Here is an 18,691-nt window from a genome sequence, read left to right as displayed (position 1 = left end):
GTGACCTCTCTAGAGGCCATATTTTTCATGGGATCTGTATGAAAATTGGTCTGAATGTTCATCTTGATGATATCTAGGCCAAGTTCGAAACAGGGTCATGTGCGGTCAAAAACTACGTCAGTAGGTCTAAAAATAGAAAAACCTTGTGACCTCTCTAGAGGCCATACTTATGAATGGATCTCCATAAAAATTGGTCAGAATGTTCACCTTGATGATATCTAGGTCAAGTTTGAAACTGGGTCACGTGCCTTAAAAAACTAGGTCAGTAGGTCAAATAATAAAAAAACCTTGTGACCTCTCTAGAGGCCATACTTTTCATGGGATCTGTATGAAAGTTGGTCTGAATGTTCATCTTGATGATATCTAGGTCAAGTTTGAAACTGGGTCAACTGCGATCAAAAACTAGGTCAGTAGGTCTAAAATTATTAAAATCTTTTGACCTCTCTAGAGGCCATATTTTTCAATGGATCTTCATGAAAATTGATCTGAATGTTCACCTTGATGATATCTAGGTCAGTTTCGAAACTGGGTCACATGCGGTCAAAAACTAGGCCAGTAGGTATAAAAATAGAAAAACCTTGTGACCTCTCAGAGGCCATATTTTTCATGAGATCTTCATGAAAATTAGTGAGAATGTTCACCTTGATGATATCTAGGTAAAATTCAACACAGGGTCACGTACCTTCGAAAACTAGGTCAATAGGTTAAATAATAGAGAAACCTTGTGACCTCTCTAGAGACCATATTTTTCAATGGATCTTCTTGAAAATTGGTCAGAATTTTTATCTTGATAATATCTAGGTCAAGTTCAAAACTGGGTCACATGAGCTCAAAAACTAGGTCACTATGTCAAATAATAGAAAAAACGACGTCATACTCAAAACTGGGTCATTTGGGAAGAGGTTAGCGATTCAGGACCATCATGGTCCTCTTGTTTTGTTTTCTGTCTAGAGATTCAGATAATTTACTGGAATGGAGAAATTAAACTGTTGTAAGACTGTAGTTTCATATAAAAATGGGGTATATACTGTAAAATCATTTAAGTTCGTGGGCATGAAATTTCATGGTTTTGGTCAAAACGGCAATTTCGTGGGGATATGAATTCGTGGATTTCAACTTTTGAATATAAATTGAATGGGAATTTTACTTGTTTGTTGGGATTCAATTTTGTGGATTGACTCAACCACAAAATCCACGAAAATTAGTCCCCTACGGAATATTAATGATTTCACAGTAATATCAGTATGAGAAAAAAGACACACAAAATATTGCTTTGTTTATCTTCAACAGAAGGAAAAGTTTAAATCTTCTAATAACCTCTTTTACAAAAAATAAACATGATTAAAAAAAACAGAAACAAATTTGTCTTTCAGATGTGTCGATTGTCCAAATGGATTTGATGGCCCACGATGTCAGATGACCCGCCACAGTTTTGACGAAGGTTATGCATTATTTTCTCCATTTGCTCAGTGTGAGGAGAGTATGACTAGCATAGAATTCCTTTCTAAGAAAGCAGATGGTCTTATCTTCTATAACGGTCCTGTTGATGAACTTGGGAGAGATGATGCACAAGATTTCATTGCTCTGTCGCTAATGGATGGGTACCCAGTGCTGCAACTTGATCATGGGTCAGGGACTGTGATCTTGACCTTGGATGGGCTTGACCTTAAAGGTGACAGACCACTACAGAAATTGAACGATGGGCGATGGCATCATATTGATATTATGAGGAAAGGAAAGGTCAGTTTGTTCCACCTTATCTTAAAATCTTTTTATTAAGCATGAAGTGTGAATTAACAAACGTAACAAAGCTTTGAGACAATTGTCGTATTTGTAGAAATGCATTTGAATTTTGTTTAGAAAATGATTGTAATTGCTTTCTTAGTTTGTAGTTGTCATGTGATGTGCAAGGGAAGCATTCTTCATCTACCCCATTGTCTGCATTTAATTCCTCATCTGTGATAATGTTGGTACTGAATGTGGATTTAATTACAGTAAATTCATAATTTTATCAACGGTATAATAGACATTCATGATAATCGAACATTTTGATTTCCTATGCAAGGTTTTGTATTCTCAGTATAAGAAATATAACAAGAACTGTCCAAGGACAGCAATGCTTGGCTATCCAAAAGCCTTGGCACTAAAAAAGTAAAATGTACAAAAAAATGAAAAAGGGGTATAACTTAATGAAAAAGCAGAAAAGAGTGATAGAACATGTGCACTGCCTGTCAGATCATCACAATTCTTCCCACCAGTGGTTACTGAGATACCAGTGTATATACAAATATTTAACCAAACATTTCTAAGTAAAAATGGGGCATAATTTAAAGAAAAACAGAGTTATGGAACCTGTGAAGTGCATGCATGTTAGACCATCACAATGAACAAGTGTGTGAAGTTTCTGAGGTACCAGCGTACATAAAAAACACAGCCAAATCAGGACACCGACACCGAGGCCAGGGAATGGATGAATGCAGTAGCTCTGCTTGTTCTTTGCATTGTCCCGCTAAAAATGAGATGAATAGAATTTAACATGGTAACAACTTTTCTTTGTACAGGAAGTGACAATGATAGTGGACCGCTGTGACATGTTAGATATAGACCCTGCTACTGACAGGGTTATAGATCGCACACCGTGTCAGGTTAGCAGGAAGACACCGGGAGAGAACTTATTCCTCAATGTAAACACCATGTTACAACTTGGAGGCAGATATATACAACCAAGCATACCAGCTGATATCACTGACACAAGATTTGTAGGATGTATGAGAAACTTGATTCATAATGGAGAGGTAATCTTAATAACATGTATTCCTTTTTGGCAGTTGTACAAAAATAGCATGAGTGTAAAATTTCATATTCATAGTGTGTATAAAGAACTACTGCTATTTCTGCAGAGTGAACTATTTATTGAATTTTTTCCTTACTTGCATTCTTCAAAATCTATAATAAAAGATATAGCTTTTGCTATTAGCTGAATGGCTACCTTTTTTCCCTTGATCAAAAATGAATCGAGGGAATAAAGATTTTGACTTTTTTATGACTACTGCACAGAGTAAAAATGCACATACATGTAATGTTGAGATTCGTGTTTTAAAGTATGTCTCCAAATCATTAAAAATGATTATTGCTAATATTATATGCGTAGTTATATCACATTTTAAGAAGGCATGTTTCATATGTTACTTATATTGTCATTTTTTTCAGCTGTATGATTTATACACTGGCCAGTATTCAAAGGGAGAGAACCATGTAAACGGCTGTCCAGATGAGGATAATTTATGTGGTATAAACTCAGTCGAGGGCCCAAAGTGTGATACACACGGCACGTGTGAGGTAACAAACCTGATCAATGGACAGTACAAGTGTACCTGTCATACAGGGTATAGATCAACAGCATCTAGCTCAAATGACTGTAGTAAAGGTAAAGTTTTAGCTCCACTCATTATAGTAAGGATATATGAGCCGTGCCATGAGAAAATCAACATAGTGGGTTTGCGACCAGCATGGATCCAGACCAGCCTGCGCATCCGCGCAGTCTGGTCAGGCTCCATGCTGTTCGCTTTTAAAGCCTATTGGAATTGGAGAAACTGTTAGCGAACAGCATGGATCCTGACCAGACTGCGCGGATGCGCAGGCTGGTCTGGATCCATGCTGGTCGCACACCCACTATGTTGGTTTTCTCATGGCACGGCTCATATGTTTCTTTCAGTGTAAGTTCGAAATATCTTTTATTAAAAGCAAAAAGAGTGGTATGGCCATGAGTGAAAATGTAAGGTGTGTGTGAGAAATAAATAGATCACTATTTGATGCAAGCACATAATTATACTTCAAACGCTTGCCAATGAATTGCTCTTGAAAACGGTAATACTATATAGAATTTTTTTAACTGCCCGTAGAAATATTTCCTCGAAAGATATAAAAGAAATGATTTTTGAATAGCAAATTAATCACGATGTTTTATTTTCCCTTCGTTCACAGAGACAACAGTACGGGATCTCAAAATGAACAGTTTTATGAGTTGGTCTCTCAAGTTTAACTTTATGAACACAGAGATAAAACCACGCACCACAGATATACAGATGAAGTTCCGAACTAGAGATCCAGATGGCATCCTGTTACACTTACCTTCAAATAATGAAGAGTTCATCACTCTTGAGGTCAGTTTAATATTTTTTTTGTAAACATTGTCTTTCGAGCTTTTTGCATAAATATCCAAGAGGACCAAGGGGTCCATGCTTGTTCTTGATGATTATTTCAGTAAAAAAATCTGTTTACATGTATGTTAATATTCTTAAAGGAAGCTGAATGCATTTTTGATATTTTTGAACAGCTGGTTGGTGGACATGTCCAAGTTCTATACAACTTGGGCGGGGCCAATGGAGAATCTTCAATCTCATTGGCTGAGGCTCCAGCCAGTAATGGCCAATGGCATACAGTTTACATGAAGAGGATTGGGAAATGGTTTGAGTTAAAAATGGATAGTGGAGAGGGACGATACAGGAACGAGACTTGGGGACCTGAGAATGGACGGGAACTGATTTCAATAAGGATGTACCAGATCGTAACTGGTGCCCATGTTGTATTCACTAAAAATCCCATACCAGATGGCCTTGATTTGAATAACAGTAAGCTCTTTTACAGTAACTAACATAGAACGTTTTTTTTTCTGTTGTAAAATTAATTAGCATTAACTGAATTAAGAATCAAAATGTCTTGGAGCAGTTCACCTATAATTTATAAACTAGTTTTTCAAAACATTGGAATTGGATCAGAATGGGTAAATGTACCATAGTTATCTTTGCCTTTTCTTTTGCAATAGGTGACACTATGTTTTTTATCTGACAAAACTATTTCTTATTTTCAGCATGTATTACTGACATTCGCCTTAACTCTAAATGGTTTCCAATGACAAATTCTGAAAACGAGCTCAGTGAAGCAGCTACACTTGAGCTTGAAGAAGGTGTTGAAAATGATTGTCACAGAGACGACTGTAAAAAGGCTGAATGTCCGGAAGGTGCTCCATTCCCTATGGTCTGTTTCCCACTCTGGGGTACATATGAATGCAGGTATGTTGTTTGTCTGGTTCCCTATTGTTTGTTTCCCACTATGGGGTACATATGAATGCAGGTATGTTGTTTGTCTGGTTCCCTATTGTTTGTTTCCCACTATGGGGTACATATGAATGCAGGTATGTTGTTTTTCTGGTTCCCTATTGTTTGTTTCCCACTCTGGGATATGCATATTGTTTGACTGGTTCCCTGCTCAATATGGTCTGCATCTGGCTAGAGAACATATGAATGCAGGTACTGTGAAATCATTAATATTCGTGGGGGACTAATTTTCGTGGATTTGGTGGTTTAGTCAAACCACGAAATTTAATCCCAACGAACAAGTAAAATTCGCATTTATTTTATGTTCAAAAGTTGAAATCCATGAATTCATATCCCCACGAAATTATCGTTTTGACCAAAACCATGAAATTTCATGCCAACAGAATTAAATGATTTTACAGTAATTTGTGTCAGTGTTTTCAAATCTGTATGACCCTGTTTCTTTGTGGTTTGTATGAATGCAGGTATGTTCTTTGACTTGTTCCCTGTTCCATATTGTCTGCACTAGAGAACATATAATTGCAGATGTGCAATTTAGAGGTTTGACTGGTTTCCTGTTTCGTGTGATCTGTTTTCCACTGTGGGGAACATATGATTGCAGGTAGGTTGTTTGTCTGGTTTCCTGTTCTGGACAGTTTCCCTCTTCAGGGTAAATACGAAAGCAGACTTATTGTTTGACTTTTTGCCAGATTAGAATTTTAGTAAGTAGGTGTACCGGTAATATATTGCACTTTTAGTCATAGTTTTACCATGATAAAAATTCATTAAAACAATCATTCAAATTAAAGAATGTATTGCAAAGAATATTAATTGTAAGCTTAAATGATGATTAAAAAAAATAGAATTTACAGCATCTACATGACTTGTGTTCTTCAGATGTCCTGCTGGAACATACACAGAAGGTTATAACTGTCTGCCCATTGACTATTGTACAAGAGACCAACCTTGTTTCACTGGAGCAATATGCATCACCAAACCATATGACCAGAATTTCACATGTGTCTGTCCATCAGGTTGGACAGGCAGATTATGTAATATACTGTCGGCCACAGACCCGGCTCAAGCAGGACTTACAACAGAATTTATCATCATCATTGTCATCTGTATATTTGCGATCCCAAGTAAGTATAATTCTTGAAAGTTTTTTAAGTCTCCCCCATAGGTAGGGGAGATATTTGTTAGCTCACATGTCACAAAGTGACAGTGTGAGCTTTTGTGATCGCGCAGCGTCCGTCGTCCGTGCGTAAACTTTTGCTTGTGACCTCTCTAGAGGTCACATTTTTCATGGGATCTTTATGAAAGTTGGTCAGAATGTTCATCTTGATGATATCTAGATCAAGTTCGAAACTGGGTCACGTGCGATCAAAAACCAGGTCAGTAGGTCTAAAAATAGAAAAACCTTGTGACCTCTCTAGAGGCCATATTTTTCAAAAGATCTTCATGAAAATTGGTCAGAATGTTCATCTTGATGATATCTAGGGTAAGTTCGAAACTGGGTCACGTGCCTTCAAAAACTAGGTCAGTAGGTCAAATAATAGAAAAACCTTGTGACCTCTCTAGAGGCCATATCTTTCATGGGATCTGTATGAAAGTTGGTCTGAATGTTCATCTTGATGATATCTAGGTCAAGTTCGAAACTGGGTCAGCTGCGGTCAAAAACTAGGTCATTAGGTCTAAAAATAGAAAAACCTTGTGACCTCTCTAGAGGTCATACTTTTGAATGGATCTTCATGAAAATTGGTCAGAATGTTCACCTTGATGATATCTAGGTCAAGTTTGAAACTGGGTCACGTGCCGTCAATAACTAGGTCAGTAGATCAAATAATAAAAAAACCTTGTGACCTCTCTAGAAGCCATATTTTTCATGGGAACTATATGAAGGTTGGTCTGAATGTTCATCTTGATGATATCTAGGCCAAGTTCGAAACTGGGTCAACTGTGGTTAAAAACTAGGTCAGTAGGTCTAAAAATAGAAAAACCTTGTGACCTCTCTAGAGGCCATATTTTTCACAAGATCTTCATGAAAATTGGTCAGAATGTTCACGTTGATGATATCTAGTTCAAGTTTGAAACTGGGTCATGTGCCATCAAAAACTAGGTCAGTAGGTCAAATAATAGAAAAACCTTGTGACCTCTCTAGAGGCCATATTTTTCATGGGATCTGTATGAAAGTTGGTCTGAATGTTCATCTTGATGATATCTAGAATAATTTCGAAACTGGGTCAGCTGCGATCAAAAACTAGGTCATTAGGTCTAAAAATAGAAAAAGCTTGTGACCTGTCTAGAGGCCATACTTCTGAATGGATCTTCATGAACATTGGTCAGAATGTTCATCTTGATGATATCTAGGTCAAATTTGAAACTGGGTCAGGTGCCATCAATAACTAGGTCAGTAGGTCAAATAATGAAAAAGCCTTGTGACCTCTCTAGAGGCCATATTTTTCATGGGATCTGTATGAAAGTTGGTCTGAATGTTCATCTTGATGATATCTAGGTCAGGTTCAAAACTGGGTCACATGAGCTCAAAAACTAGGTCACTATGTCAAATAATAGAAAAAAATGACGTCATACTCAGTTCAAAACTGGGTCATGTTGGGACAGGTGAGCGATTCAGGACCATCATGGTCCTCTTGTTTTCCTTTGCCGTCCGTCAGTCCGCATTAAGCTTGTCCGGCTTTCACAGGTCAAACTGCTGGCTGGATTTCGACGAAACTTCACCGGAGTGATCAGTACCAAGCCTAGTTGTGCATATAGCCGATACGTTCCGCTTTGCTGCACAAAATGGCCGCAAAAGCTAAAAATAGAAAAATCTTGTCCGGCTTTCACAGTCAAACTGCTGGCCGGATTTCGACGAAACTTCACAGGAATGATCAGTCAGTACCAAGCCTAGTTGTGCATATCGCCGACACGTTCTGCTTCATTGCACAAAATGGCCGCCAGAGCTAAAGATAGAAAAATCTTGTCCGGCTTCCACAGGTCAAACTGCTGGCTGGATTTCGACAAAACTTCACAGGAGTGATCAGTACCAACCCTAGTTTTGCATATCGCTGACATGTTCTGCTTCGCTGCACAAAATGGCCATTAGAGCTAAAAATGAAAAAATCTTGTCCGGATTTCACAGGTCAAACTGCTGGACAGATTTTGATGAAACTTCACAGGAGTAATCAGTACCAAGCCTAATTGTGCATTTCGCCAACACGTTCCGATTCGCTGCACAAAATGGCCGCCAACTGACTTTTGCCCTGCATACCAACACAACAAACATGCCCCTCTTCCATCCTTAGAGTACATAGGGAGGAGACATATGTTTTGGTGACAAAAACACCTTCTAGTTATAAAGATGCATTTCACGTATTCATACATAAGTAGCATTTCAGAGAAAGTGAATTTTAATGCCAACTGAATCTGTCTGTATGCGAACAGTCATAAAACTTTTATATAGCATGGAACTACTCAAATATCTGTTTGTCATTTTCATTGATTATGAAAAGTTCTTATTCACAAATTTTCAAACAGTTTGAAACGATTTTTATTTTCTGTAGCTGTGGCATTAATAGCATTCCTGTTGATGCGTTACAAGAGGAGAACAGATCCTGAGAAATACATCCTGGACATTGACCCAGATGATGACATACGTGAAAATGTGATAAATTACAACGAGGAAGGGGCAGGTTTGTGCAAGTTTATATGATTCCTTTACCGTCACATGCTAGTAAATGCTCTAGAATGTTTACATATTGAGACATTGGATACTGCCAGATTGAAAATAGAACAGATTTTTTTTTTAGTTCACCTGTCACGTAGTGACAAGGTGAGCTTTTGTGATCACACTTTTTCCGTCGTTTGGCGTCGGTCGTCGTCCATCCACAGTTTCTTGTGAACACGATAGAGACCACATTTTGCAATCAGTTTGAATCAAACTTGCACACAGCTTGTATTTCTTTTCGAAAACTGGTCAGATCCCGTCATGGGTTCCAGAGTTACGGTCCCTTAAAGGGCCCAAATTTGCTATTTTGGCTTGTGAACACGATAGAGACCACATTTTGCAATCGATTTTAATCAGACTTGCACACAACTTGTATTGGCATAATATATCAATTCCTTTCGAAAACTGGCCAGATCCCATCATTGGTTCTAGAGTTATGGCGCCTTAAAGGGCCAAAATTTGCTGTTTTGGCTTTTGCAGCCACATAGAGACTTCATTTATGGTTTGATTTGATACAGACTTGCAAAGTATCTTTAACAACAATAGATCTTGGATTCCATGATGAATCCGTCAGATCCAGTCATAGGTTCCGGAGTTATGGCCCCTGATTGACCCTTGAAATAGCCAAAATTTGTTAATTTTTACCTTGTGAACACGATAGAAGTGACATTTTACTTTCAGTCTTTTACATATTTTAATTATGTGTAGATTTTAATCATAGGTGATATCTCCACCCATCCTTTAATCCTTGTAGTCTCAACTCGTATATAGGGAGTTGGAAAAAACTGAAACTATAATAGAAATGTATTTAACAAAATTTGGTAATTTTTGAAATTAAGGAATTTAGATATGTGTATATAAACATCTAGCATGACACAGAAATGTATTTTTCTGCAGGTGAAGAAGATGAAGATGGTTATGACATCACTAGGTTGAGGAAACCTGATGATGTTGATACACTGGGTAGATATGACCCATTGCATGAGAGATATGGCAGGAGAGGTAATCTTATTTGTTTTACAAAATTGTGAGCTTCTGCAGGAATACCTATGCAAGTCAGAGTAATATTCAAATAACTATTAACAGAAATTTCAGTCAAAACTACAAAAAGTATGGGGATAATGTCATTAAATTTTAAGTGGAAATGACTACGTTCCAGGATTTTAGCTCTTGTGGTTGGCCTTCTTCCAACCTTGTGTTGTCTGTGACTAATTTTACTGTTAACACATTACCTTATTTCTTTGACAATCTTCGTGTTTGTGACCACAAGATCTTAGTCAAGTTTGATCCTTGGACAGATTGCTCTAGTAACACCAGAGTTATGGCCCTTGAATAAGTCAAAATGGTCATACTTTATAATATTAAAACGTTAGAGGCCACATTTCCAGAGCATAGGTCAGTTTAGCGATTTTAGGAGAGCATGAGTGGGGAGATACAAATTACAATGTTGTGTGTCTGTGAAAATCATGTTCTTGTTTATTCATGTCTGCTGTAAAGGGTACAATGAAATGCTTCATTAAAAAACGTTCCTTTGTTACAGGATATCTAATTATGTCTCCCACCACACAGTGGTGTGGGAGACATATTGATTTACTCCAGTCTGTCTGTTTGTCTGTCACAAAGCTTGTCCGCACTCGTAAGTCGAACATTTCTCATCCGATCTTCACCAAACTTGAACAAAATGTGTTTGACCATAAGACCTCGACCAAGTTCGATAACTAGCCAAATCCGCCCAGGCACTTTTGAATTATGGCCCTTTAATTACTGATTGGATCCACTCGTCCAGACCATCCAGACAGACTAGACATTTTTGATAGGAACCATTCGTCTGAACAATCCAGACAAACAAGGCAGTTGTGGGAGACATGCGCTTTTCTCAAAAGCATCTCTAGTTTACATACATATTTATTATGAATATCATATTTATCTTTTTGCACATTTCTTTTGTACCAGCTCCAGGTGAGAGACCTGATGTTGGAGACTTCATAGAACAACGACTAGGAGATGCTGACGAGGACCCTAATGCCCCGCCACATGACGGTGTCCGAGAGTTTGTGTTTGAGGGTGGCGGAAGCGAGGCTGGTTCCCTGAGTTCACTACAAACATCATCAGGATCCGAGGATCAGGATTACGATTATCTCAGTGACTGGGGACCGAAGTTTGCAAAACTTGCCAATATGTATGGAGGTGACGAGGAGGAACACATGTATACATAACAGATCTCACAGAGTATATTTACATTGTGAAACACTAACTAAAGTGAATTTGTATTGAAAAATATGTTCAGTGTTATAATGGATCAATGGTCTGTGACATATTTTTACATAAACAGGACAGGATATACGTAAATACAGGAGAGATAGTCAGGCTTGTTATTTCTACATGACTGAAACGTTGTAATCTGGATGGATTTTCAAGACCTGCCGTGTTATTGTTGATGTTATTGAAAGTGTCTCATAATGCTCCACAATAGTTTCATGGTATGACCAAAAGGAATACCAGGTTGCTGTGGCCAAGGACTAAAAATGAGGAACGTTTGTTAGCGCAAATTATGTATGTGATTAGGGGTAATTTTGACAAATTTTCTCTAGGTAACTGCAAAAAAGTTGGTGAAAAAGATAATAACCAACACTTTTCAAAACCCTAGGAAATATAAATGGAAAGGTAATAGTAGATTTATGTGCAGTATTGAGAGGCTGTTGCCCTGTCTGCACAGTGAGATTACATTGTTATATTTATACTTACAAAGGTTGTGAAAGGCTGACCGTCCCACTACTTTAGAGGCATAATACTTAAAAAAAATAATACTAAATAGTTTACTGAAGTTATATTTACCGGTAGTTCTTAGCTTTATAGTAAGATGTAGATATGTATTTATTTACAAAAACTGTCTCAGTTACGACACAAGGTGGTTGTGTGACCAAAGATGAAGTGTCATTACAATGGTATTTCTACTTTGTTTCTTAGTTTTATCCAGTTTTTTTGGTACTTGTGACGGGGAAAAGAAAGAAAAAGTGCTAAAGGTTTAAAGAGAAGAAATGTTCAGGCACCTTTGTGCCATGTTGTCAGTTGGAAGATAGATGTTTACAAGCATTCCCATATGAGATTAAATTTTGTAAATTGTGCAAAAAAAAAGTCTGTGTTTGTCTAGTATAATATTGTCATTGAATCTTATATGTTGTAAATTATGTCTCAAAGAAGTTTATCTTTTACTAGTTTAAATCATGATAAACATTTAAAAATGAGTAATTGCTGTTAAGGAGTAACTGCAACTGTCCTTGTGTAAGAAATAAATAGTGCATGTTTGTTATGAATGTTTAGGTTGTGTACAAGTCACTGATACATGAGCCCATAGAAAGGTCAATGGAAATGTTAATTTGTGACGTACAGTCATGTTTATCATAGAGTATTTTTATACAAGACAATTGAAAAAACACATTATGTATATACCCATTTATTTTCTTCAAGTTGAAAAATGATTAATTTAGAATAGGGCATTGAGGAATGTTAGAACCAGAATGATGTATCTATACTACAGCTATATTCATGTTGCAAACAGAATGGTATATCTGTGTTTTGGCTCCAGTCATGTTGCAAACAGAATGGTATATCTGTGTTTTGGCTCCAGTCATGTTACAAACAGAATGATGTTTCTATACTACAGCTACATTCATGTTGCAAACAGAATGGTATATCTGTGTTTCTGCTCCAGTCACGTTGCAAACAGAATGGTATATCTGTGTTTTGGCTCCAGTCATGTTACAAACAGAATGATGTTTTTATACTACAGCTACATTCATGTTGCGAACAGAATGGTATATCTGTGTTTTGGCTCCAGTCATGTTCCAAACAGAATGGTATATCTGTGTTTTGGCTCCAGTCATGTTGCAAACAGAATGGTATATCTGTGTTTTGGCTCCAGTCATGTTACAAACAGAATGATGTTTCTAAACTACAGCTACATTCATGTTGCAAACAGAATGGTATATCTGTGTTTCTGCTCCAGTCACGTTGCAAACAGAATGGTATATCTGTGTTTTGGCTCCAGTCATGTTACAAACAGAATGATGTTTCTATACTCCAGCTACATTCATGTTACAAACAGAATGGTATATCTGTGTTTTGGCTCCAGTCATGTTACAAACAGAATGATGTTTCTATACTACAGCTACATTCATGTTACAAACAGAATGGTATATCTGTGTTTTGGCTCCAGTCATGTTACAGACAGAATGATGTTTCTATACTACAGCTACATTCATATTGCAAACAGAATGGTATATCTGTGTTTTGGCTCCAGTCATGTTGCAAACAGAATGGTATATCTGTGTTTTGGCTCCAGTCATGTTACAAACAGAATGATGTTTCTATACTACAGCTACATTCATGTTGCAAACAGAATGGTATATCTGTGTTTCTGCTCCAGTCACGTTGCAAACAGAATGGTATATCTGTGTTTTGGCTCCAGTCATGTTACAAACAGAATGATGTTTCTATACTACAGCTACATTCATGTTACAAACAGAATGGTATATCTGTGTTTTGGCTCCAGTCATGTTATAAACTTGCAACTAGAATCACTAGAATGCAAAAAGAATAAGACTTACTTTGGATCACATTAATTGAACAAATGCTAAAGAAGATCTTTCTTGAGGGTCTGTTCTGTAGTCCAACAGCTTGAACATGTCTCAGAATATATAAGTTGCTCAAGTTAATTCTGTAGTTCAGTTCAGACAAATTGAAGAATACATAAACCAGATATAGCTTGCATGTATTTAAGCTTATTCATAGTCACCAACAGTAACCCATATTGGTGACTCTCGCAAAAGATTGTTAGTAATTGTAGTGCAAGGTACAGAACATGCTCTAATTCATCACTCTTCACTGGTTCTGTAGTGTGCTAGGTGTAAATCACCCAATGTGAATGTTAGTACATGTAGTTTTATGGTTAGAGGAATCGGGACTCCAACAAACTGGTTCTAACCTCTTCCTGTAATCATTTGTGGTTTGAAGATATGTAATGCATGAATAGCTCAATCCACACACATGTCAGTAGTTAATATGTGTTACTAGTATATGTTCCTATAGGAACCATTGTAACCCTGCCAGCACATTAGTTTTTTTTCCATTCATTGTTCTAATTTTATCAGGACCAATGTATCTTTTTATAGATGAAAGACATAGTTTATGATGATTTATTTTTGCAATATCGCTATCCCACCAAGTCTTACTGTAAAACCATTATGCATTCACAAAAGTATAAACATGCATATCTTCATTGCCTACTGTAAGTGAATGTTCATATGTTGTTTTTCAGTATTGTGAGTAAACAGATTTACACATACAGCTTGTGTTCATTTTTGAGTAATATACATATAATATACATTAATTTACTTTTAAGCCTGATCACTGTAGTATTACTACTTGATTTACTAAATTTAAAAAAAAGAGAGAGAGAGAAACTTGTAACTTATGAAATTGAAGTATCGTGTTTACTAGGCAACGTATTTTTGAATTTTTTTGTTGGGTTTTTCAGAAGAAGTTAGGAGGCTAGAGTACAATACAAGCTGAAATATATTTTAGTGAAAATTTAGTAAAATTTGATGTAAGAAAAATAGACATATTTTGCTTTGGCTACATTTTAAAAAAGCTTTAATCTCGGACATAATCAGTTTGATATATTGTTGTGAAATTCATGTCTGTTGTTTACTTATTTTAGATACGTAAAAGTGCTTTTTGTAAACATTTTTGTCAATGAAAACAGTTTTATTTTTCTGTTTTATGTTAAAACAAAATATCCATTGACATACAAAATAATAAAGAAAACTATCGTTTTGTAACTTGGACTTGATGTCATTTGGTTGTAGTAATAGATATTTGTTTCTTAGTTTCCTTATAAATTATCTTTTTCCAAGGTTGTGTTATTTATATTACTACATTGTTGTCCCTTTATTTTTATTGTGTCACAATTGATCAGTATTATTAAGTTAATTTTGTCTTAATTTGATTACCCAACACCTTGATTATTTTGTCAATTACGTTTCCTGTTACACATTGTACATGTAAATTTTTGTATGTTTAATTTTATTACATGTATATACAATTCCTGGCTGGTACCAACTGTATATCCATTGTAGTTCTTATTTTTTTTACAATGACCAACCTGTCTACTAGGAATACACTGCAGTTTGCAGATTCTCACCTGGTTTACAGTCTGTCGGGGGTTATAGTTTCTTTGCAATACGAGCATTTCATTCATGTCAGCTGCACTTTTTGAAAGTTCATTTTCCGGTCGACCATTCGAAATTTTTCAAATAGAGGAGCTTCTGCTGTCACACTTTCATTGAAACATACCTGACCAAATGTATTCAATCTCTACACACATCTTTTGCATCATGAGTTTGCCACAGATGGTAAGTTTCATAAGTATGGCTAAGATTTTGGCAAAATTATGCCTCTTTTTAACATAGAAATTTTTGGTGAAAGTTTTGCATGTCAGCAGGTTTCTCTATTGTAATGAATGATTTCAAACTCTTCATAATGTTATCAACATCCTGACATGTACATCTTAAACCAGGTTCTATTTCTCTGACTTAAAAATTTACAAAGTCTTGCTCTGTCTCAACTTAGACAGGTAAAGCTATTGTATGTAAGTTGCAAAAGTTTCACATGCTGTCATTATATATGGACAGCTCTTGTTCTGTAAATATGTCGGAACAAGATTTTTATCTGGAAGAATCACCATATCCATGATATAGTTCATAGTAATTATTATATTCAGAAAAAATTCAATCTTTATGATTTTATTTAAGTTTAAAAATTATGTTTGTCTTGCATTTTTTTGTCAGTCATGCTTTCATTATTGTCATTTTCAAAAGTTTATACTTCATGAAAACTTCTATTATCTGTATTGGTCAGTGTGGTTAGCAAACAGTGTTGGTTGCAGTTTGAAACAGGTTTTGCATATTTGTATTTATTATGTGAAGTTTCATTTTTCCTGATATTTATTATGCTAGTTAACGTTGTGTTATACAAATTTTATTGAAGTTGCAATGCGAGAAAATTATTTATAGCCGCTTCTGTAAAAAGCATTTGACTTTTTTAGTATATATTAATATTACTGTTTGATTCAACAATTCTATAACAGTTATCTTTTGTTTTTTTGTTGGTTTTTCTCTGTGTTTTTTGCAAGAACTAAACTAATCTTTTTACATGTTTTTGGAGTAAGTAGTAGAAAATTTTAGAGTTTTGAAAGATATTTTTAGTTGTTCCAATGTTATGGGGAAAAACATTTGATGATTTCATAGTGAATCCACATGTAAAATCTTGGTAAATAAAATTAAAAAGAAAAAAAACTAAAAAATGTTAAAAGCATAAAAAAAGTGAACAAAAATTAGAATTGCTTCATTATTAAAGAAACAAATGGTTTCCAAAATAGCTGAAATTTAGAAAATACGACAAAATTAAAATTCAGAACTAGTTAATCATTAAAATAAATTTTGAAAATTGAAATGTTCCAGTTACTGTAAAACTATTTTTAATGACTTGTACAATTAATATTTTCAGCATTCTGAAACAAGTTGACCAATACCATGTATGGAATTAGGGAATGCAATGTTCATCGATTTCATTTAGCTAATTATTTCTTCTTCAAGAATTGTTTTGTGTACATGCTTGTTTTTCATTCAGGGTAAAATTTTGGGTTCAGATATTTGTCTAGTCTGTACTGTAATCTTCCCAGTCTGGTTATGGACAGATGTTGCCTCATGTAGAAAATCAAAAATGTTTGTAACTCTTTATTGAAACATGTTATTGATAGTGTGTGACTAGTCTCGTGATGAATGAATGCTGGAAAATCATGTAAACATTCAGTGGATGATAACGTGACAAACTAATCTTGTCAACAGTCGAAATGAACTGTGCCATGTCAGAAAATGAGTTTACCATACAGTGGCATTTGAAAATGTACTTATGTAATTGTGGTGAGGTGATGTTGTTTACCTCAATATGGAGAGTACTCATCAGTGGACCATGAAGTCCCAAGTTTGATGTCTGGTGAGGCTTGTTTTCTCAGTGATGATTTGATACAGGACATTGTTTCTGAAATCTTTTGTCGTACACCTCTGATTCATGTGGAAGAGTTTGTGGACAACAGGCTAGCAGTGCAATAATATGCAAGAATATTGGTTAGATTAACTTCCTGTCGTTGCATGACTGAAATATTGGTGTAAAATGGTTCCTCCAGCATAAAACAAATGATGTTGTGGGGCTTGTTTTGCAAAAGCTATTAAGTTTAATCCTATGTTGTCATCCAAGATGATGTTCATGTGAAAAACAGTTTTTAGTGATTATAATTTTTTTTCCCAAAACTTTCACTGTTCCTTAACAAAATGTATTATGTAAATTTTGGACGTAGATCCTTGCAATATCCAAGAAGTTAAAATGAATCTTTTAAAAATACCTTTCTTACCAGTAGGTTTCATGAAACAAGCTTCTGATCACTTGTATGATTTTCCAGTGTTCATTCATACATATTTTGCTATTGTCTCTTACTGTTTCAGAATTAAATTTTTTCTTGTCTCTGTTTCCTGTGAATCAAAATTCCTTCACAAGTATTGCATTTATACTTTCTCATTTTACGCTAAAATATGTATAAACTTACGCTTACATGAAACTTACATTTATTCATTATATTTGGTTGTACTATGTTGTAGTGAGATTGAAGTTTTTATTCTATTTAAACAAACATGTAGTATACAATTTGAAGGTTGTGTTTTATTTTATTTAGTACTGGTAATGCATGTTCTTTATTAGTGCTTCACTTGCAGCTATTTCTTTTGTATTCCGAGAACTGCAGCAGTACCGAGGATGAGGTAATTTAGAATAAATTCAAATATATATTTGAAATTGAATTTTGATGAAAGTATTTTTTAGAATTTCGTTTTTGTCTCAAGTTTTTTGTCATTAAAAATACTAAAATTGCCACAAAAGGTATTTAATTTAATGGGTTTATTTTGTTTCTGAGTATCATCTGTATACCAGTATGTAAAAATTTGAAATATAAATTTTGTTAAAATTGGTAAAAATACATATAAAAGGACAAAAGATTTCTAGCTTCTTTGAAAATTCAGCATTTTTTCATGTGGTTGTGTTGATTTCTTTTTATTTTCCAAATGTCTTTAACCAAACTCTGCAAGGAAAGGCTGTGGCTGATTTATCTTCCATGCACTTAGTTTTTGTAAAACTCACAATAGAAAATGTCTCCACTTTGATAAAAGCTCCAGTTTAATAGTCTACTGTCTTGTTGCTCTAGTTAATGCTTGAATATATAGCTAGTAGCGTATTTATGACACAATATCATATAATCATTCCATGTTCTGCAAGGCTGCATGAACTATGTAGATAATGTTATGTAGAATGATAGATTTCATAGCCATTTACCATTTCATTTTTCAATGTCATTATTTTCATCTTTTTGATATAATTTTGGAGAATAAAATGTTTACTTAAATAAGAAAATGTTGTTCTTGTTTTTGGAGTTCTCCTGTTGAACAGTTTACAATAACTGTGTTGTACCTTCTTTTTAGCTCACCTGAGCACAGTACTAGAGATAAGATGATACCAGTCCACACATTCACATTTTCTTGAAACAACATCTCTGAAACTACAGGAACGTGATGAAACTTGGCATGGAAGTTTCAAAATTCTTCCAAGATTGTTCCAAATTTCAGCTTGGTTCAAACAACATGTACTAATCTGATTATCGAGCAAGATAAAAAGAAATGGTTTTAGTTGACCCTCTTCCATGAATGTTCAGATTATTCAGTCATCAAAAACATTGCCAATAGAGGGCATAGTTGCTCACCTG

At 35.3% G+C, this 18,691-nt stretch overlaps 1 protein-coding gene across 1 annotated transcript in view; it reads left to right on the top strand.

The window, feature by feature from the left end:
• Positions 1–17,203, top strand: part of LOC123550650 (neural-cadherin-like) — a 95,149-nt gene extending 77,946 nt beyond the window's left edge. Inside the window, exons 28-37 of the mRNA XM_053545238.1 lie at positions 1,374–1,740; positions 2,562–2,795; positions 3,211–3,427; positions 3,985–4,163; positions 4,337–4,631; positions 4,871–5,072; positions 5,994–6,238; positions 8,660–8,788; positions 9,721–9,825; positions 10,777–17,203. Of these exons, the coding sequence (XP_053401213.1) occupies positions 1,374–1,740; positions 2,562–2,795; positions 3,211–3,427; positions 3,985–4,163; positions 4,337–4,631; positions 4,871–5,072; positions 5,994–6,238; positions 8,660–8,788; positions 9,721–9,825; positions 10,777–11,039 (2,236 nt within the window). The 3' untranslated portion in view covers positions 11,040–17,203. The remainder of the gene's footprint in view (positions 1–1,373; positions 1,741–2,561; positions 2,796–3,210; positions 3,428–3,984; positions 4,164–4,336; positions 4,632–4,870; positions 5,073–5,993; positions 6,239–8,659; positions 8,789–9,720; positions 9,826–10,776) is intronic.
• Positions 17,204–18,691: the final 1,488 nt, after the last annotated feature.

This window comes from Mercenaria mercenaria, chromosome 6 (assembly GCF_021730395.1).
Source record: "Mercenaria mercenaria strain notata chromosome 6, MADL_Memer_1, whole genome shotgun sequence".
NCBI classification, from domain to species: Eukaryota; Metazoa; Mollusca; class Bivalvia; order Venerida; family Veneridae; genus Mercenaria; species Mercenaria mercenaria.
Note: the sequence above shows the minus strand (reverse complement) of the source record. Positions and strands in the feature narration are given on the sequence as shown.